This window comes from Mus musculus, chromosome 2 (assembly GCF_000001635.26).
Source record: "Mus musculus strain C57BL/6J chromosome 2, GRCm38.p6 C57BL/6J".
In the NCBI taxonomy this organism is placed as follows: Eukaryota; Metazoa; Chordata; class Mammalia; order Rodentia; family Muridae; genus Mus; species Mus musculus.
The window spans coordinates 53,109,520-53,130,931 of NC_000068.7; the positions used below are offsets into that span (position 1 = coordinate 53,109,520).

Below are 21,412 nucleotides of genomic sequence, written 5' to 3' on the forward strand. Positions count from 1 at the left end.
GGAGAGAAATTTGGGCAGGGTCTCAAGGCAGGAAGCAGGAGCTGATGCAGAGGCCATGGAGACATGTTGCTTACTAGCTTGCTCCCTATTGTTTGCTCAGCCTGCTTTCTTACACCTAGGGGTGACAGGGCTCAAAATGAGCTGGAACGTCTGAAATCAGTCAGTAATCAGTGAATTGCCTTACATCTTGCTTACAAGTCAATCTAATGGAGGCATTTTCTCAATTGATGCTTCTTCTGCCAAGGTGACTCTTAACCTGTGTCTAGTTGACAGTAACAAACAAACTAAAAGAAGGAACCAATTCACTAGCACTGCTCTCAAGTTGCCGCTCTGGACTATTGGGTAGCTCTGCCCTGAGGTGGCGATCTGTTCCTGTGATCCTGGGCAGCTCTGTTCTGAGGTGTCTGTCTATCCCTGTAGGTAGCACTAGGTAGTACTGTTCTTGAACTCTCTCAGTTACTATGAGCAGCTACCCTGCTACCCTCTAGTTTAGCAGTTCTCACCTTGTGGTGGTCAAACAGCTCTTTCACAGGGGCCATATATCAGATATCCTGCACATCAAATATTTACATTATGATTCATAACTAGAAGCTAGAATTGTGACGTAGCAATGAACGAATTTTATGGTTGAGGGGTCATCACAACGGGAGGTGCTTTATTAAAAGGTTGAGGACCCCTGCGCTAGTTCCAAGGCTGTGGTGGTTTCTGTCATATCCAAGCCTAAAGGACAGTCTTTGAAGATTTCTACTTCTCAGTCCCTCCAAGGGTCGCCTCAGCAGCTTTATCTGCACCCCCCCCCCCTTTCTCGGATAATTTCTCCAAGTAACTATAAGCCTTTCAGCCATCCAAAAGTTTCTTAAGCAGATTTGCCCACCTCAGCTTCTACTGTAGCCGTGACATCTGTGAAGTTCTCAAGGATACAAAGATGCCTTTTCAATTTCTTGGTAAATTTGTGGCTTATTTTTACCCTTCAAGATCTCCCATGTTTACCACTTTCTTCTAGAACTTTTGTTGCTTCGGAAGAGGAAGGGTGGAGGAGAGTCACCGTGGAGCTATTGGAGTCTGAATGTAAATAGTGAGCGCCGTACGCTCTCTGGGGATCTGCTCTGTCACCAGGCTGTTCCTGGTGACTCAATGTGGATGCCACCATTGCCTTGCACACCTGGGTCACTGACTAAGCTTTCCTTGTAGCTCCGGACGAGCATTTTCTGTGAGATGTGTCTACTATGCCTCACCTGGAGCGGCTTCTTTTTCCATTGCAAAAGCTAACCTGTGGTTCAGCATCCGCTTGCGTTCACATGAGCTAAAGCAGACCTAAGTCATTGGCAGGGAAGTGGGCTGTAGGCCGAGGCTGCAAGTCCAAAGTGCCTTTCCAAAACATGGCCGTGCAAGGTTTTTTTTTTGGAGGGGGGGGGGTTGTTTGTTTGTTTGTTTGCATTAAGCCTGTGCAGCTACTTCATTTTTAACTTTGTTAAAACTCTAGGGTGTTTTAAGTTTATGGTGCAGAGTTCTGCGCTCAGCTGATTACGGCTGCGCTCAGGAGCCTCACAGGTAGATGTCTCCACTGTTACTCTGAACCATAGATAGGACTGAAGAAGTCCTCTTAGCTCATTAAATGTCTGCCAGTAGTTACAAGATACGTCTTGTTTTATAAGATTACAAAGTCCTAAGTGTTCCATAATTTGGGATTAGGTACTTTCTGCGAGGCCTCTAATCTCCCTCTTATTCATCCTTAATTTGGCTTCCAGTTCAGAGTAAGTGAAGCTGATTTTGTAAAATATTCTCCCTGTGTGTTCAGTGATTTTTCTCTCTGGAATCCAGAGGTCTGAGAGAATCAGGACATCTCAGTAGAAGTAAGAGACACAGCTGTCTGCTATACTCCATGCCTAGCTGAAGTCAGGAAATTTTTCCTTATTTGAGTTGAAAAGATTCTTCCCCCACCATCTCCCTTACTGCAACTCCCCACTACTTGGATGAAGGGTCAATTAGAGAAAGCCTTTGCCTGTCGAGAACATTGGATATCTCTATAGAAGTAAATTCCCATTACTTCTAGAAAACCCCTTAGCCTGTAGGCCCACCGTGACAGGATATCTATCCGATATCTCTGCAGTGGGGAAGAGTGGACACAGCAGGGAGTCAGGAAGAAGTCCCATAGTGTATCTCTAGCTGAAAAAAATTCTTTAGGCTTCATAAAGAAAATGTTAATACTATGATATAGCCACTCACGTCTTCAAGTAATGTATGTAAGATAACAAGGCAAATGGAGCAGTCTGACTCCTTTCCTGAGGTAGGTCAACTGTGGATTAGGCATTTTCTATTTCTGTGACCTGCTGCCCTCAGGATCCTCCGCTGCCTGTGCAGCTGGTGGCCTTTGCTTTGCTTTGAGAAGATATGCTTGAATCCTCTCAGTGTCTGACTTTGGCTGATTCTGTGTTATTAAGAACTTGTTTACAGTCTATGGAATAGCTAGTACAGTTCACTATGGCTGCTCGGGACCATTACAATGAAATATTTTGTTTTGTTTTGTTTTCTCTTTCTCCCAGAGAGGGGTGGGGAATACAGAAACATAAACAAAAACACAAAGTGAATCTTCAGAGGCAGGAGACTGGATTTTTGGCTTTGTGCTGCTGAAATGTGTCCACGAGGCATGGAGTTCTATGCTAAGAGTGCTGTGAACTGCTGGGCCACCCAACTCTAACTGTATCTAATATATATCTATATATTTTGTGTTTTCTGTTCTTTCTGCTTCCACAAAAGATGGGCCAATCAAGCTTTTCTGTAGGTGGCTCCTCACCACGCGTGTTGAGTATTTCCTGTGTGTTCTGTCAGTCACCCTGTGCCTCGACATCTCTCCATTCCACCCTACTTTGAGCCATGGCATTTGACATTGTGTCTCGAGGTAGTCTGGGTGTTGGCTGACTGTGACTCCAGGTTTGCCCATGTGTTTCAGCTGAATCTGTACATCTCCTGAAGGCACGGCCTGGATTCACAGGCCATGTTCCAGTCCTTTGATAGAGGAATGTTTCTTTCTTAGTATTTAGTTTTCATAGTCAGTTCTAATCTTTCCACTCTGACTGTATTCTAAGGAAATAAAGAGAATAAGAGAAAATGGTTGGCTGTACCTTACCAAGACCCTCCCACTGCCTGTGGTTCTATTATGTGGAACAACCACACATTTAAAGTTACTTTCTTTAGCTTGAGTCCTGGGGTCACAGTATATGTCCTCGACACCTATAGGCCCTGCTGTCTGCTATACTGTACGCCTAGCCAAAGTCAGGAAGTTTTTCCTTACTTGAGTTGAAATGATACTTCCCCCACCATCTCCCTTACCGCCATCCCCCACCATTTGGATGAAGGGTCAATTATAGAAAGCCTTTGCCTGTCGAGGTCATTGGTTCTCCTGGGTAGTGTAGACAAAAACGTAAGTGTGAGCAGGAATCTAACACTGTTGATAATGGGGATTAGGGTGCCACGTTTGGTGATAGAAAAGCCTGTTTTGGCGAAAGCTGTCTTTGTGTTGCTGCATGCTTCTGTGTGGATCTATCTGATGACATTCCTTCTCTTTCTATGGCCTTTGTAACTCTGGAGGAATGAGAGGCACTAGCTGTATCCCTTTGCAGTAAACATCTATGAAGGCAGGGCAAAGCTCGGGTGCTGGTCATCTTTGCTGTGTCTATCCCAAAGCTTTAACTTCCTCTCCCCGTACCTGCCGAGTGAGGAAACTCACCTTATGGTGAGGGGGAAACTCACAGTAGGCAGGTGGGGGGAGTGTATATAGCGAAGTGGTTTGGAAAGCCTTGTGTATGATGTATAATAATATAACGAATGTTAAACAGTTATCTTTTAGGTTTGTTTTCTCAAAATGAGAGGTGCTAATTCCCTTTAGCCCATAAATATTAGATCCAAGCCTCTCACTTTCGGTACATTTAATAAGTTCACTGATGATGTCTAGATAACTGGCTCCTTTAGAAGGGGGAGAAGGGACTGTAGCACTCCTGAGGGTCACTGTGATCTCTGCGCTGGCCCTCTGTCATCTTCATTGTTCTCTGATACCGGCCACTGATGCTCCTTGTCTATTTGAAATGCCTCAGCAGCCAGTGTAGTCTCTTTATCACAGTCGCCCACAGCAATGCAGCTTCCTGCCGAAGAGCATCATTCTTGCTGTGATATTCCTAGTGGGTTAGGCAGTCCTTCCTCCCCGCAGTCTCAGACCACCCTTTAAAGCTTATTTATAAATATATATCCTAGGAACAAGAGTAGAAGACCTCAGAATTCAAGGCAGTTTCCCCCTCTGCTGTCTAGTCTCATACTGTAACTTACAAAGCAATAGTCTAATGGCCTCAGTAAAACCAAATAAACTCAATCCTCAGCCCCTAGGCAGCTTTTATAATACTCCAGTATTAGGCACCCAAATGGGGACCTTGAATGGCTCTGGCCAAGTCCAGGTGCTCTCAATGTTTGGCACCACCTGGGTGCCTCTTGCCAACTTCCTCCAGCGTTCAAGTGTCATCTGCAAGGACTGTTGTCTTAATGTTCCCAAAGATTCCAAGGTTTTAGACAGGACTTAATTTTCTTATCTCTGACACCTTCAGCTGTGAAAATTAAGAAGCCAATCAAGACGAAGTTCCGAATGCCAGTGTTTAACTGGGTCGCCCTGAAGCCCAATCAGATCAACGGCACAGTCTTCAATGAAATCGATGATGAGCGGATCCTAGAGGTACCGGCCTCCTTGCTTGTAGACTGGAGGTGCATGTCGTGCTGCAGAGCAAAGGCGGCTGTCCTGCTTGCTGGCAAGCATCAGTGACCGAGATCCAATGTTTCTGTACTCCAGTGTGAAGAACTAGACTTGCACTATCAAAAAATTAAATCGGACATGATTCTTATAAGAGGGTTCTAAAACTGTGTCTAATAAATTAAGATAATAGTTTTGAATATCTTCAGTGTCTGCCACCAAATGTATGTCTGACACAACCATGCCCTTTAATTTATAAGAACACAGATAGACTTGTGAGCTGCGCTGGTTAAGGAAACTGTACTGACTCTCTGGTTTCATGGATTTAGCCTGCAGTAGATATCTGTGTAAAGCAATTATTAAAGGCAATTGAATTGAATTGTTAGAATCAGTAGTTCTCTGGACATTCACTTCTGACTGGGAGATAGGGGAACTCTAATAACAACAGGGAACGTGCTGCAGTAAGCCATGCAGGAATAAGCACTCAGCATTATGGGAGGTCTTTCCTTAAGAGAATGCCTAATGATGAGGCCTCTGCTAACAGACAGTGACTTAGTTTTAACATATGATCTGACTTGACAATGCCATCCTTCTCCACCCTAGGACTTAAATGTGGACGAATTTGAAGAAATATTCAAGACAAAAGCCCAAGGTCCTGCCATTGATCTTTCTTCAAGCAAGCAGAAAATAACACAGAAGGCATCAAGTAAAGTGACATTATTAGAAGCAAATCGAGCCAAAAATCTTGCCATAACTTTAAGGAAAGCTGGGAAGTCTGCGGATGAGATATGTAAAGCTATTCATGTGTAAGTTTCCAGCATCCTGGGAAGGTCAATCCGAGCAAGGGCAGCTTAAGGAAGAAAATAGCTTACAAGTCAGCAGAGAACAGAAGTAGTAGTGGGGTAAAATATAAGCATAAAGATGGAGGAACTCTTAGTACCCCCCACTTTAGAGCTCTCCTTGTTCCTCCCGTGGAACTAAGATGTTAACACCAAAGCACTGCACCAGAAGGTGCCCAGGGCAGCATCATATCCACTTGTCATTTGTCAGCTCAGAACAAGAAGGTCTGGATTGGGACAGCGTTACTGTCTTGTTCTGGTTGTGTGGCCCCTTCAACAGGGCCCACATAAAAGAGCTGAGTGGGGCAGATCGGGAAGAAAGGGAGAGATGGCAGGCTTCTCTGGAGGATCTGGAGTGCATCCAGACTTGCTGAGTCCACATTTGATGGCATCTGGGGATAGAGTTCAATGCCAGCCTCAAATGCGATACAGATGCAGCTCTTAGTCGATGACAACAGGAATGTGCATTCTTTGATCTAAGTACTTTCTGGTTATTTTAAACAAGGCTTCTTTTTTTCTTCCAATTTATTTATAAGTTGCACAGGAGGTAATGGCTTTGTTTACCTGTTAGAAAAATCTTGCCAATCTTCTTGTAGCCAAAATGATGTTATTGATGTTTTAGGAAATAATTTTTCATAATTTGATGCTTTATAGTTTTTGACTGATGATCTTACCTAACTCTAAGAAATTATTTGCTCTGATTTTTTTGTGTCTCTAGTCAAAGACATAATCTAATATAGTCTTCTGCAATCTTCTGTGATTTTCAGTATTGAAATGTTCTATGCAGTCTTGTCTATAATCTCATATACCTCGTTTGCCATACTAGTGAATGGGGATTTCTGTTTGTTTGTTTTTCGTTTTTCTCTTTTCTTTTCCTTTCTTTTCTTTTCTTTTCTTTTCTTTTCTTTTCTTTTCTTTTCTTTTCTTTTTCCTTTCCTTTCCTTTCCTTTCCTTTCCTTTCCTTTCCTTTTTTCCTTTCCTTTTTTCCTTTCCTTTTTTCCTTTCCTTTTTTCCTTTCCTTTTTTCCTTTCCTTTTTTCCTTTCCTTTTTTCCTTTCCTTTTTTCCTTTCCTTTTTTCCTTTCCTTTTTTCCTTTCCTTTCCTTTCCTTTCCTTTCCTTTCCTTTCCTTTCCTTTCCTTTCCTTTCCTTTCCTTTCCTTTCTTTTCCTTTCTTTTCCTTTCCTTTTCTCCCTTCTTTCCCCCCCCCCCTTTCTTTTATTCATAAGGAAAGATTGTCTGGAGAATACAATAGGAATTAAGAAAATACTTGTTTCAAATTGAGCAAATATTTACCTAGACCTGATATTCCTTCAAAGAATGTGCGTACCTACACCAAAATTATCCATATAGAACAGGAATTTGACTGAGTTTGTCTCTAGTGAAAGTAAAATAACGACAGAAACGTTTTATAAAATTCACCAGATGTACTGTAACTGTGAGGTGCTGATCGCTTTGAATGATTTCACAGTCCTGTGGACATGCAGACCAGCCTGTGTTCCAGCATTAAAATTCTGTCTGCTATTCTCTACTCTTGATTTCTAAAGGCCAAAGCTACCTGGGAGCTGTCAGATAAAAGCACTAACAATTTGAGCATGGTCAGGGGCATCAGTTAGGGTAACTGTGCTCAGCTGGGACCATCAGCATGGTGGGACTTCCACAGGACAGCTGTCAGGATAGAATGCAAGGCCTGCTGTCTTAGCAGAAGATGAGCTGGGTTGGTAGATCACTGACATGGCTACACTGGTTGCAGGTTTGACTTGAAGACGCTACCGGTTGACTTTGTTGAGTGTTTGATGAGGTTCTTGCCAACTGAGAATGAGGTCAAAGTGCTTCGGCTGTATGAGCGAGAGAGGAAGCCCTTGGAGAACTTGTCAGACGAGGACCGTTTCATGATGCAGTTCAGTAAGATTGAGCGGCTGCTGCAGAAGATGACCATCATGGCCTTCATTGGGAACTTCACAGAGAGCATTCAGATGCTGACTCCTGTGAGTGAACCAGCTCTGGCAGGGGAGGGGTACGGAAAGATACAGCTGTTTATTCTTATACATCTCTCTGAATGACACTCAATGCAAATGGGTTCTAAAGAATCTCTCCAGAACTTTCTAGGTTCTGGAACATTTGGAATTAAGCTTTGGTTTTCACATTGGGAACCCAATCTAGGATCTATACCTAGGGATAGAGCTGTTCTCTCAAAAGAATGCTCCGTGTTTATAGGTATCCTCTGTGTTTCAGATAGCAAGAGTACAGAGGGCACTAAAAACTAGTTCTCATTGGCAAGACTAGAACTGTGACTCTCATTCCTAAAAATAGCTCTGCATCTTAAGTGAGCGGCAGACTCGAGGGCACTGACGGTGCTAGAAGATGCTTCTTCCTTGGCCGTCTGCTGAAGAAGATTGTGGTGATGCACAGATAAAGAACAGTTGGTCGGGGCTGGAGAGATGGCTCAGCGGTTAGGAGAACTGACTGTTCTTCCAAAGGTCCTGTGTTCAAATCCCAGCAACCACATGGTAGCTCACAACCATCTGTAATGGGATCTGATGCCCTCTTCTGGTGCAGCTGAAGACAGCTACAGTGTACTTACATATAATAAATAAATAAATAAAGAACAGTCAGTCTTCTCATGCCCTGGGCTGGTCTGATGGAGACTTAGGGATGTCAGAAACATCAGTTTGTCCTTGGTTCTGCTTCTCAAAAAAAAAAAAAAAAAAATCTCAGTCACTGCTTATGGTAGCATATTCATTCGTTCAGAACATGTTCTGGGAACTTCTAGAGAGTTACAGGGCTGCCTGTCCATTGCTTCTCACCCTTTGCATGCTTGAACATCTTCACTGAAAAGTGTAAATTGTGTATGAGTAGAGGTGGTGCACAGGGAACTGGATCATGCCAGAGAGGTAACCCCACCTTGAAATCTTCCTGGCTATGAGTTGACTAGAGATGAACGATTCCCCATGTTACTTGTCGCTGAGAATAGTTTTTGAGAAGAGCACATGTAATGTATGGTTTCTTAAGGCATAGTTAGCTTTTACTTTCCAGCTGGTTTGCCGTTTTGTTTTTTAACAGTCTCCCCCTGTCTTTCCTTCTTCTCATTGGAATCCAGCAACTTCACGCAATTATAGCAGCATCCGTCTCTATCAAGTCATCTCAAAAGCTCAAGAAGATTCTGGAGGCAAGTGCAGTTTTTCTGTTGTGTTCGTGGAGAGCTGACTTGACTGGTGGCCTTCTAGCACCCAGGGTCTGTCCTGATGAACCCGTCTTTTCTCGCTTGCTTTTCCAGATCATCTTGGCCCTTGGAAACTATATGAATAGCAGCAAACGAGGAGCAGTCTATGGATTTAAACTTCAGAGTTTAGATCTGGTGTGTGAGCTAAAAAGAACTACGGGATCCTTGAAGGACTCAGCGGCAGAGATTAAGTTGTGGAGGAGGGCTTCTATTCTGGGAGGGGCTAGGGGAGGGGTTGGAGGAGGAACCTCTTATTGCAGGAGGGTGGTTGGTGTAAATTTTCTGAAACACCATTTGGCAGGAAGGACCTTTTCACCCAGTGTCCCATTTCTAGGAGTCTTTTCTCAAGAAGCTGAATTACGAATGCTGCATGTTTATAGCAATAACCTCAAGTTCCAGTGTGATAAGAAATGACTTGGAAGACAGCTAATGGAGTGAACCGTTTAAGCCAAATTTTTAAAATTGGGTATACTTTTCAGACAAATAGATAATTTTGTCTAGAAAAAATAGGATATGGTTACACATGTATACTTACTTTCTACTTTTCTGTATGGACAAAGTACAGACCCTTGCAAAGTTATCCTTCATGCGTCCTGTCCAGGCTGTGCAGGCCTACCTAGTGTGGCTTCCAAGTCAGGGAAGGCATAGTTAATTGATATTGTCATCACACACACACACACACACACACACACACACACACACACACACACTAACACACACACACACACCATAATCTGATTAATAGTATCTATGTAGGATTTGTCCCAAGATCTTCCAGGATCTTAAACATCTCAGATACTCAAGTCCTTTCTATAAAGTAGTATATTCTGTGGAATTAAACTAAAGATGACCCTTAACTTTTAAATCATGACAGGTTTGCATATAATACCTAGTACTTATGTCATGATTTGCAAGTAATTGTTTCATGGTATTATGTATCAAATAGTCACAAGAAAAAGTCAGTACTGACATCAGCTTGTTTTTTAATATTTCTGTCTCAGGTTTGTAAAGTTCACAGATGCAGAGTACCTGGGCATCCAGAGGGAGGCAGCTGTCAGAATCATCAGAGCTAGGGACTAAGGGAGAGCCTGCTGCCCCTGGAGCTGTTGAGCACACTTGCTGGCTCCACCTTCCACCTCTGTTCTGGTTCTTCTCATTGAAAAGTACCAACAAGGGGGTCCTGTAGAGCTAGGGTGGTAGGTGGGTAGCAGCTGCAGGGACAGGAGAATTCTTAAAAATCTATATTTTTCAAGATTTGTTTACTTATTATGTGTAAATACACTGTAACTGTTTTCAGACACTCCAGAAGAGGGCGTCAGATCTTGTTACAGATGGTTGTGAGCCACCATATGGTTGCTGGGATTTGAACTCAGGACCTTCAGAAGAGCAGTTGGTGCTCTTAACCACTGAGCCATCTCTCCAGCCTGAGAATTTTTATAAGAAAGATAAAGATCTGAAGTATTCCTAGCTCAGAGTCTACTCTAGCATTTAGACTCTCTTAAACACTCTCAGGCTGTTTAAGCACCAGTGGGCTGGCTCTCTACAGGGCACATTGAATCTTGAATCTCCTCTTTTTCCGGCCCTCCGTTATTGACTCTGGATGCTCGCACCTTGTTCTTGCACCTAACCCATGTCCCCTTTTGTTTCCAGCTCTTAGATACAAAGTCGACAGACCGAAAGCAAACACTGTTGCACTATATATCAAATGTGGTAAAAGAAAAATATCAACAAGTTACTCTGTTTTATAATGAGCTTCATTACGTGGAAAAAGCTGCTGCAGGTACTTAAAGTTCAGCTGTTAGTATTACCTTGGGGTATTTAATATCATAACGAGGGAGTCATCCCGTGCTGTACCACTCTTTAGAACCCACTGCAGAAGGCACGATCAGAGAGGCAGCCCTCCTGGGCTGGAATGTTTGTAATGGTACCACCCACCCCAGAGCAGTCAAATGTAGGCCTGGTAACTTCTCTCAGGTTCTTCTCTCTCTCTTTGAGATGTGGCTCTTCCATTGCCCATCTAGCACCCTGTTTGTTCTCTCACTAGTGGACAAGATATGATGGTGAAAGTAGCCACTCCTGAATAAAATATCCTTTGATTGATTGCCTGGCATCCTACTTGCTCAGATGCAGCACTCGCAGGCATTGTATCTAAACCACCAGTATTTCTTGGTTGCTACTTTGCTTTGGCACTTAACATTTTCTCATTTAAATTATATGTGACAACTGGGTTGTACAGGATACTAGCAATCCCATATTATAGGTAAGATGGATTGTGGAGGTTATCCTGTGCAAGATCCAGTTGGTAATGACCTGTGTGTGTGTGTGTGTGTGTGTGTGTGTGTGTGTGTGTGTGTGTGTGTGAGATAAAATTAGGACTATAGTCCAAGACTTTTCAGTGTTGTATGATAGCTGATGTACTGTCTTCTCACAAGAATATCTGGGTCAAAATAAAAGTAGTTTGCAACTTTATCCCAGCGCTAGTGATAGGCAGTTATTTTCAAATGGTAATTTGAAATTGAACCATCAATACCTAGTGTTCATTATAAACTATTACTAGATTCTTGAAGCAACCCCAGACTCACTGAGTCTGTATAGCAATTAGGACTTTTTTTTAGCCAAGTGAAATGACCATTGTTTTAGCATTCTAAAAGTACTTTCTACTACACTCTCACAGATTTGTCAAATTTTCTTATACCAATGTATAGGCCCATTGCAGTCTATACAATTCTTACGGGTATAATGGCTTTTATATAACGGCATAATTCACTCAGACTTCAGCAAGTTGGATAAGTGAATAAATGAATTCATGAAACTGTAACATGGCTAGCTTAGATGATGTAGAGGCCATTGTAGAGTCAGAACCGTGGGTAGAAATGGTTTTGTGGCTACAAACAGTCTGGAATAGACATCAAGGGCTCATTTATGCAGCTGGCATAATGGAATTGCTTTCCTTTGCCTAAATTAAGTTTTTTTTTTAAAGATTTACTTATTTTATGTATATGAGTACACTGTAACTGTCTTCAGACACACCAGAATATGGCATTGGATCCCATGACAGGTGGTTGTGAGTCACCATGTGGTTGCTGGGAATTGAACTCAGGACCTCTGAAGATTAGTCAGTGCTCCTAACCATTGAGCCATCTTTCCAGACCCCTAAATTAAGGTTCTTAAGTATAATTCCAATTAAGGAGACTAAATAGCAAGATGTAGCAGCATAGGTGGTTTGGAAACGAAATTTTCCTTTGAAAAAAGCCTGTGAGAAAAATACAGCGACTGACTGCTTACTGGGTGAACTGGTGTCCTGCTATCTGACACACATCCTTAATGTAGTCAGGTAGGATGGCTCCTCTGCTGCTCAGCAGACAGTTTGGAGAGCTTTCTCTGCACTTCCCACTATCACAGGTATTATGGGGCAAAACTGGGGGAAACACTGGGGGTATAATAGTGCAGGTCTAGTAAGGGGAGAACACGTTGCCTTGATTCCTAAGTCACAGGGCTGCGTGGCAGGGAAATCAACATGGGACCACCTTCTCTAGGGAAAGTGGCTCGTAAGAGTTGGGAAGTGTTCCCACTCTGGCTGGTGGCATTATTGCAAGGTTTATGCCATATATATATCTCAAGAAAGGGTAAAAAAAAAAAAAAAAAAAAAAAAGCTGTTCCAGGGTTGCCTTGAGTCTTAGTGTTCTAAGCAATTACAGTTCAGCAGGTAAAATTCTGCCCTCTGCTGGACAGTCAGAGGAGTGCGAAAGCATCCAGAGTAGGCTAGAAAAAATATTCTTGGGTTGTTGAACTTACAGCTAAACCAATAAGCTGGATGCAGGTGGAACCGTGGTCTTCCGCACAAGAAGTAGTTGCTGGGATTGTTTTCCCAGGCCCTTGGTGTCTCTGTACTGTGTGACTTACGGCAGGCCACACAAGTTCTTTTTGTTGCTTTTCCTCCTTGGCAAAGTGTGCAGGAGTAGTTCATCTGCAGGCAACGAGCGGGATTAGTTCATCTGAAGAATTTCTTGTATTTGACAGTGGCAGTTCATAAATTACTCTTATGACAGGCCACCTGACTAAAGGTGGGAACTAGCTGTGAGGTCCTAAGTAAGTTGTAAGTTGTTCCGAGAACGTATGTCAGCTGCCGGACTTGCTCTCAGGAGACGTTTCCTGACATGCTGCGTGCTCTCCCTCAGTCTCCCTGGAGAACGTTCTGCTGGATGTGAAGGAGCTGCAGAGGGGGATGGATTTAACCAAGAGAGAGTATACCATGCATGACCACAACACCCTGCTGAAAGAGTTCCTCCTTCACAACGAGGGCAAGCTGAAGAAACTGCAGGAGGACGCGAAGATTGCTCAGGTAGCCCGGGAGAGCGTGCCCTTCCAGGCCACCGGAGGCACAGGCTCTGTGGTGGGAAAGTAACGTTACATTTTTCTAATGTTGGTGGGTCAGCTTATGTCGCTAATGTCTAATTTTCCTCTTAGTGTCCTTGAAATTGCCTTTTCCAAGTGGGGCCTTTTGTGCTTTTCTATACAAGTCCCCTCTTCCCCTTTCCCTTTTCTCCTAAATTCTTCTAGCACAGGTCTGTGTTCAGGTTTGTAACATACCAGGCCTGGGCTCCCAAAGCAACATCCCTAGAGTTTAGACTTTCTGTAGATCTTAGACGTCATCCTCCTCTGCCACTCCAGGGACCTCTGATACACAAGTAAACCTAGACCGGGGTGCAGTGCACGGCATCATAGAGCGGGAGGTGGTGTGCCGGCAACTCGAGGCAGGCAGTGATAGCTATCACTGGTTTGGGGTTGTGGTGGAACACAGAGGAGACTGTCCCTTCTCATGGGGATAGTGCAAGGTGCATGAGTTGGGATTTAGAGCCAGAGTTGCTCCCTTGATCCTTCCTGACATCAGGGCTTAAGGAGTTGTGTCATGCTCTTAGGAAACTCATGGAAGAAATTTTGTGTGTGTGTGTGTGTGTGTGTGTGTGTGTGTGTGTGTGATATGATGCAGTTGGGGAAGAAACAGCCGGAGGCCCTAGGGGTGAGTTATTTGCCCCACTTCGTGAGGTATAGGTGATGTGAATCCTATGGGGTACAGGGTAAGCTTGTTTGCTTTAGTCGTCTGGCCAAGTGCATCCAGTCCTAGCACTAACGAGATTCAAGAAAATCGTGCTTCTTTTCAGGATGCCTTTGATGATGTGGTGAAATATTTTGGCGAAAATCCCAAGACAACTCCACCCTCCGTGTTCTTCCCTGTCTTTGTTCGATTTGTGAAAGCCTACAAGGTTAGTACGAGGACACCCTTTAGCCTTCTTCTCTGTTTCCTGTAGGTGACCCCCCCGCCCCCCAGAGGTATTTGTGACCTAACTCCTGTGCAGCAAGCGCTCTTTGGCCTTGGGCAGATCTGGGTGCTCACTCTCTTCCCCTGCTAAGGCTGAGAGCATTTAGGCCTCTCAGGCCTTGATGGTTCTCTATCCCATGGAGCCTTCAGTAAGAAACCCATGCAACCAGCTCTCTGCTTGGGGCAGGGAGGGGCTCTATTACCACTGTTGTCCTGTCCTTGGTGACCTACACAAGCAAGGTGATGGGCTTAAGACGTGACTGAGCTGTGAGACTTCCTAGACTTAACATTTGGTGTTATGGAATGAAGGATGGCGCTATATAAGACAACTGCTTTCTCCTTCTTTTCTTCTTCTCTTCTTCTTTTTCTTCTTCTTCTTCTTCTTCTTCTTCTTCTTCTTCTTCTTCTTCTTCTTCTTCTTCTTCTTTTCTTCTTCTTCTTTTCTTCTTCTTCTTCTTTTCTTCTTCTTCTTCTTCTTCTTTTCTTCTTCTTCTTCTCCTCCTCCTCCTCCTCCTCCTCTTCTTCTTCTTCTTCTTCTTCTCTCTTTCCTTCCTTCCTTCCTTCCTTCCTTCCTTCCTTCCTTTTCTCCCTCCCTCCCTCCCTCCCTCCCTCTTTCTTTCTTTCTTTCTTTCTTTCTTTCTTTCTTTCTTTCTTTCTTTCTTTCTTTCTCTCCTCCCCTCCCCTCCCCTCCCCTCCTCTCCTCTCCTCTCCTCTTCTCTCCTCTTCTCTTTTCTTTTCTCTCTCTCTCTTTTTTTCTCCCTGAAACAGGGTTTCTCTGTGTAGACCTGGCTGTCCTGGAACTCACTCTGTAGACCAGGCTGGCCTCAAACTCAGAAATCCACCTGCCTTTGCCTCCTAAGTGCTGGGATTAAAGGCATGCACCACCACTGCCCAGCTCTCCTTTTCAATCTGGACCCATCCTGAGAACTGATCCATGATGTTGAAAAAGCATATGAATGAAAGAAAGAATGATAAGGAAGACTTTTAGAAACTCTTAGCACCTAGGAGGCATTGTGATTTTTTAGTACCAGTGGGGTTTGGTTTCAGAGGTTTGGTGATATGATTCTGAAGCTATTCAGTTCCCTCACATGAAATGATGCGATGCTTCCTTATATAGAACTTGCACGTCTTCTTGTATATTTTAAGTCTCTAGATTGCTTGCAACACATATACCAATTGTACTGGTTGGTTTCTTTTCTATTGCTGTGATTAAAAACACCATGACCAAGGCAGCTTACCAAAAGTAAGAGTTTACTCTCTAGAGTTCATTATGGTGGGTAATCGTCTATCAAAACCTCAAGGTCCAGTGACACACCTCCTTCAACAAGGTCACATCTCCTAATCTTGTGTTGGTTTGAATAAGACTGGCTTTCATAGGCTCATATATTCGCATGCTTGGTCACTAGTTGAGGAGCTATCAGCAAAGAATTAGGAGGTGGAGTCTTGTCGGAGGAGGTGTGTCACTGGGAATGGGCTCTGAGGTTTCAAAAGCCCACACTAGACTCAGTCTGTCTGTGTCTCTCTGCCTGTGGATCAAGATATAAAGGTCTCAGGTAGTGCTATGATGTTTGTCTGTCACCATGCTCCTCACCATAGGTAAACTGGACTAAGCCTCTGAACTGTAAGCAAGCCTCCAATCAAATGCTTCCTTTTATAAGAGTTGCTTTGGTCAAGGTGTCTCTTCTCAGCAATAGAAAAGTGACTAAGATCCTTCCCAAACAGTTCCACTAACTAGGGAATGAGTATTAAGAAATAGAAGCCTATGGGGTATGGAATCATTTAATTTACTGTTCATATTATGCAAATAGTTGTAATTTATAATTATGGGGAGTTAAGTGATAATTGAGAAATTAATACAGTTTTACCCTCCTAGGAGCCAAAAGGAAACATAACAAAAGCAGCAGACACATGTACACACATATAAAATAGTCAGCAAATAAGATGGTTTTAAAAGAGAGAGGTTGACATCTAAATACAAACCTCATTGACAGACTCAAGCTTATAAATTATTCTCAATCCCCTAAAGCCAGACAGAGAACTTTTCCATCAGTTTGTAGCTCAACAGAAGTCTGTTGGGCAGGCATGACTTCAAGAGAGGACCCAAGAGAGCTACGTCCATTCTCTTTCTTATGCCAAGTTGTCAGATCAGTCATTCTGACCCCTTGGGAGAACTGTGGCTCAGCTGCCAGTTTGAAGACTTGCCAAATTCAGACAGTGAAACGGAGCTAGGGAAGAGTGTGGTCTTGAAGGATCTTCTCCCTTTACTTCGGCTCCCAAAACAACATGAAGTTTTCGAGTAATAATGGCTTGAAGAAACCTTAACCATCATTATTTCCACTTATCTAATTTTTAATTTTCTTTATTTTAAAATTGTATTTCCCAGCAAGCAGAAGAGGAAAATGAGCTGAGGAAAAAGCAGGAACAAGCTCTTATGGAAAAACTGCTAGAGCAAGAAGCCCTGATGGAGCAGCAGGATGCAAAGGTAGGAAGCCTCTGCTTCTGCAACTGGCCTGAGTGAAGCTCAAGTAGAAAGCAGCGTGAGCCAACTGTGCAAGGTCCTGACCACTGCCTCCTGGTGGCACATGGGAGATAGAGTCACTACTGTGTTTAACAACTTCTAGAATGAATGGGAGTGCTTGCGAAGCCTCGCTAAGTTTACAGAAGTAAGAATTTGGGTGTATATTCAGAAAAATCCATATAAGATTATCTGATGACCAGGCCTTGACCCAGGAAAGGCTCCATGGTATCCAAGGGTACTGACCTTCTCTGATAGTCTTTGCTAGGAGGGTTGGAAGAAAGCATTTCCTGAAGCATGATGCATTATTGATACCCAGCACCCATATAAAAATGCTGGAGGCTTATAATTCAAAGCCATAAAGACAGATGGAGTTGACTATATTATTTATAGTAAAACCAGACTATATTACTTAGCTCCAGGTCAATGAACAGACTCTTCTTACAAAGCAAGGTAGGTATTACTCTTCCACACACAGATACATACACACACTCTTTACATTGCTGCCCGACTGGGTTTTGTGTGCTCATAGGTGAGAGCTTCTGTTGCCTTTCCAGAAGTTTCCTGAAATGTTGGCATGTGAACAGCATGTTGGGATGGTTGTGTCTGCAGTGTTGGCTGTGACTGTTCAGTAAAGCTCGGGCACACTTGGAGGGTCTTTAAAGTCCAGATGGGTACTGGTGTCATCAGTCTCTGCTTTTTTTTTAGTCTCCTTCCCATAAATCAAAGAGGCAGCAGCAAGAGTTAATTGCGGAATTAAGAAGGCGACAAGTTAAAGATAACAGACATGTATACGAGGGAAAAGATGGCGCCATTGAAGACATTATCACAGGTAAAGGGTATTTCGTCTTTGTGGTCTATAGTGATCACACTGCCTCGTGGACGTGGGGCCACATACACATGTTCCTTTTGGTAACAGTTTAATTTGGTTAATGAGATGTAGAATTATGCAGCAAGATTGTAAACTAGGGTTAGAAGTACCTTCTGATAGTGTTTGCCATCCAACACCCTGAACAATCTTGTCCATTCTGTGAGGACCTTTAGGTAGTCTTCCCTAAGTTCCCTATTGGTTTGATTTGTTATAATTCACCATTTCCTCCTTGTGTCCACTCCTTATTGCTTGCCCAATAGAAATAATGCAAGAGAATCCATTTTCTGTACTAACAGTTAATGTAGGTTTCTCTGGCATGCTCTTTAAAAACCTCAAAATAACAAAGCCAACAGGAAGTTAGTATTTTTGGTTTGATGAATTTTTAGGATTCTCAGAACTGGGGACATAGCTTATTTATTTATTTATTTATTTATGTTTGTTTGTTTTCCCAGCTTAATATTTTTCTTGAACCAATTCTCCAGGGTTTTATATTGCCTCTTATTGATGAGGGTGGTAACTTAGGCTGCTGGACTATTTAGCAGTAAATGACTTTTGTTCAATGTCTTTTCCACATGAAATCTGTTTATCAGTTAAGATACTTCAGACATTTTTCTCTTATGGTAAGGTTTAAAAATATGTTCAAGTATAGACAGTTATATGATGCATGTGCAGGTGTTCTTTACCATTCTCAACACTAAGCAACAAAGTCAGTCCTGTTAAGTGTAAGTGCTAGGCCTCTAGTCTCTCAGGACTCAATCCTCAGGTCCTCAGGCATTCCCTAGAACCTCATTTGGAAATATTCAAGTATGCATCTTTTAAACTTGAGGATGGATACTTATAAAACAAAGCCAAATTATAATCATATTAATCTTTATCATACTCAGAAGTAAACATTCCTTAATATTAAATTTGTAGCTATTCATATTTCCCAAATTCTAGTTTGTCAAAAATATAATTGATTCATTGCACCTTCTTGTAGCTTACTCAAAATCGTGAATAGGGATATCAAGGTTCTACAAGCACAGACTCTTGATCATTTTAAGCACAGGAACATTAAGCAGAATGTCGATTAGATTTTTAAAGTCAAAAAAGGACTCCTTGGCTGTTATTAAAGAAGCATAAATGAGTGACTAGTAAAAAAATGGCAATTTCTCCTCACGGAGCACACGTGGTGTCAACATCCACTATGCAGTGGCTTGCAGAGCCCCCTTGTGGGTTAGTTCTCTGCCTCCTCTGCACAGGGAAGTTCTACTCTGCATGGCCTATGAAGGTGAACACCTAAGTGTCACACCAAGACTAACTTGAGACCAGGAAAGCATCCAACTTCGTACATTAAGAACTCATAGGCAGACCATAGTGGGACCTTCTCTAATCCTGGTACTGAGGATGTTGGAGGAAGGACGATCGGGAGTTAAAGGTCATCCTTGACTTGAGTGCAATTCAGCTCCTGCCTTAAAGACAAGAGAATGAAACTGCCCTCCATACCCATGACATCTTATAAAATGGACAGTGTAGATTCGCCTGTATCTCAGAATAGTTTTTCCCCAGTCCTTTTCACTCCTCGTTTCCCAACCCCGAAGTCGCAGACTTGCTTCTGACTTTAATGCCCTCTCCCACCCTTCCTCTTCCATTAACCATGAACTAATGCAATAGCCGCTGGCTTTTCACTCGTGTGTTGTCTGGCTGTTATTCTCAATGCAGTGCTGAAGACTGTGCCCTTTACCGCTCGCACCGCCAAGCGTGGCTCTCGGTTTTTCTGCGAACCTGTTCTCACTGAAGAATACCATTACTAAACTATTGCTCTTTGTCACCTGATACTATTAAAAGGTCACTACAGGTTTTTTTTTTTTTTAAAACCTCTTATCTCCCCTCCTGCACCCCTTATGTACACCCTCCATGTCTTAGGACAAACCACTATGCTAGCGTGGAATGCTATCTTCATTTTACATTTTCTGTTGTCTTCGTGCTGCATGGTTTTGTATTTGTCATGACTATACACTCACTGCCATCTTCAGTATATGTATGTATGTATGCATGCATGTATGTATGTATGCATGTATGTACCACATTCCTGCAACCATATGGATGTGGGTGACAGTTAATAGAACCAGTAGAATAAACAGTAAATGATTTGGGGACTCTTATCTTTTAAATGACAACAAACAGTAACTACAAAGACCACTATTCACTGAGTGTTTACTGTGCTCGAGTAGGTTGACTGAGAACACACCCTTCTCTATGCTAACATAGTAATAAAATGATTAAAAGGGGCAGGAAACAGTGACATGATCCGGCAGGTTAAGGTGCCTGCCAACTAAGATCGAGCCCCTGTAGCCAAGTGGTGAAGGGAAAGAAGCTGTTCTCATTTCCTCACCAGAGCCATGGCCCATGCTGCTCCCGGCAATAAAAATACAGATCGTCTACACTCTGAAAATGAGAGACGTTTTAAAGCCACACTAAAGACCTCTGCAAATTGGCCCTTTTCAGGTCTTCTACAGTCCTAAGTGTGCTAGAACTCAATATGAGCTTTATGCTGGGGACGCTTTTAACAATAAACCTTGACAATGCTGACCATAACCCAGCAGTTCATAGCCCATGTCCCCAAAACACTACCCTAGGCAGGTGACCTCTATTCACTGTCATGCCCTATTTCAGCTGTCAGCAGTTCCATATTAAGAGCAGAGATGCAAGGCAGGAGGTGCAAGCAAAGGCTAAGGCGCTCCCCATCTTTCTTATACTCTTTACTGGCAACTGTTCCATGTCAAACTCCTCTGCTTGGCAGGGTGGCAGCACAAATGCAGATAGTATACTTACTATTGAAAGGTTGCATTTTTTTCATAGAATTTAAAAACAAAGCGGGGAGATGTAAGATTTGTCCAGGTAGTGTCCTGGGGTAGTATTTGTTAAAAACGGAGTAGATATGTCTATGCATAGTTGCTTAGAAAAGAGACAAAGAACGTATTTCTAATTTTCGATAGACATGGACTATCTCCTGTGCTGAGGTTAATATGGAACTGGGTGTTTTGTGGCACAACTATTCTATGGATTATATTTGCTAGGTGTTCTTGTCTTTGCATCAAAAGATCTGTCATTGCCTGCTCTGCCTTGTTCTTAACCAGTGCTCATTAACTGGCTGAAAACTTTCATCTGCTCAACTGTTTGTTGTTGGATTGTCTGTCTTTCTGGAGCCAATCTTCAAAGCAGCTTGACCCTGGGCGATCAGGGCTGGGTGGGAAGACACTTGTCCTTCCCAGTTTAACCTAACACAACCTGTAGTAAAGGCTATGCCCTCTGTTAGCTAACATGCCCAGCATTGTTAAACACTAAGTTGAGTTGCTTTCTGTTTTCATCCCATTTTTACTTAACCATCATTTTGTGTTTTTGTTTTCTGTTTAGCCTTAAAGAAGAATAATATCACTAAATTTCCAAATGTTCACTCGAGGGTAAGGATTTCTTCTAGCACACCGGTGGTGGAGGATACACAGAGCTGGCAAGCATCACTTTTTACTTAGCTTCCTCCTCTTTCCTATATGCAGTTCACTGACTACTTATTTATGGTTAAGGGTAATACTGGTGAGAATCTGACCAGTCTTTGTGCCTCACACGAGTAATGTGTGGCTTTCTCAGCTGGCCTTTGTTTTATGATGGCTTGGCAAAAGGACTGCTGATTGTATTTGCTTCTCTCAATCATCTTGTTGGTCTACATGTTACTCAGTTAACTCCAGTTTCATCTGGATGAACACAGTGGGAAGTTGATCCATAGCATTTGAAAGATGAGGAAATTTCACAAATAGTTGATCTGAGGACCCCTAAACCACAGGGCTTTGGGAATATTAGATTAACTGTAACTCTGTTTTGTTTAGTCTGAGATGGACTAGACAGGCCACAGTTTATAGTTATTTAGGAGCCTGTTGGG

The 21,412-nt window shown here is 42.8% G+C and overlaps 1 protein-coding gene across 11 annotated transcripts in view; it reads left to right on the plus strand.

Annotated features, from left to right (window-relative positions):
* Positions 1–21,412, plus strand: part of Fmnl2 (formin-like 2) — a 276,486-nt gene that overhangs the window by 251,803 nt on the left and 3,271 nt on the right. For 2 of the 11 annotated variants that reach the window (XM_006498330.2, XM_006498336.2), the window contains 11 exons: positions 2,758–2,778; positions 4,593–4,717; positions 5,336–5,538; positions 7,321–7,555; positions 8,668–8,736; positions 8,845–8,925; positions 10,441–10,570; positions 12,969–13,132; positions 13,953–14,054; positions 16,494–16,592; positions 17,334–17,457. In XM_006498330.2, coding sequence (XP_006498393.1) covers positions 2,758–2,778; positions 4,593–4,717; positions 5,336–5,538; positions 7,321–7,555; positions 8,668–8,736; positions 8,845–8,925; positions 10,441–10,570; positions 12,969–13,132; positions 13,953–14,054; positions 16,494–16,592; positions 17,334–17,457 — 1,353 coding nt within the window. The other 9 variants (XM_006498338.2, XM_006498333.4, XR_003953721.1 and 6 more) reach the window with 8 other exon arrangements.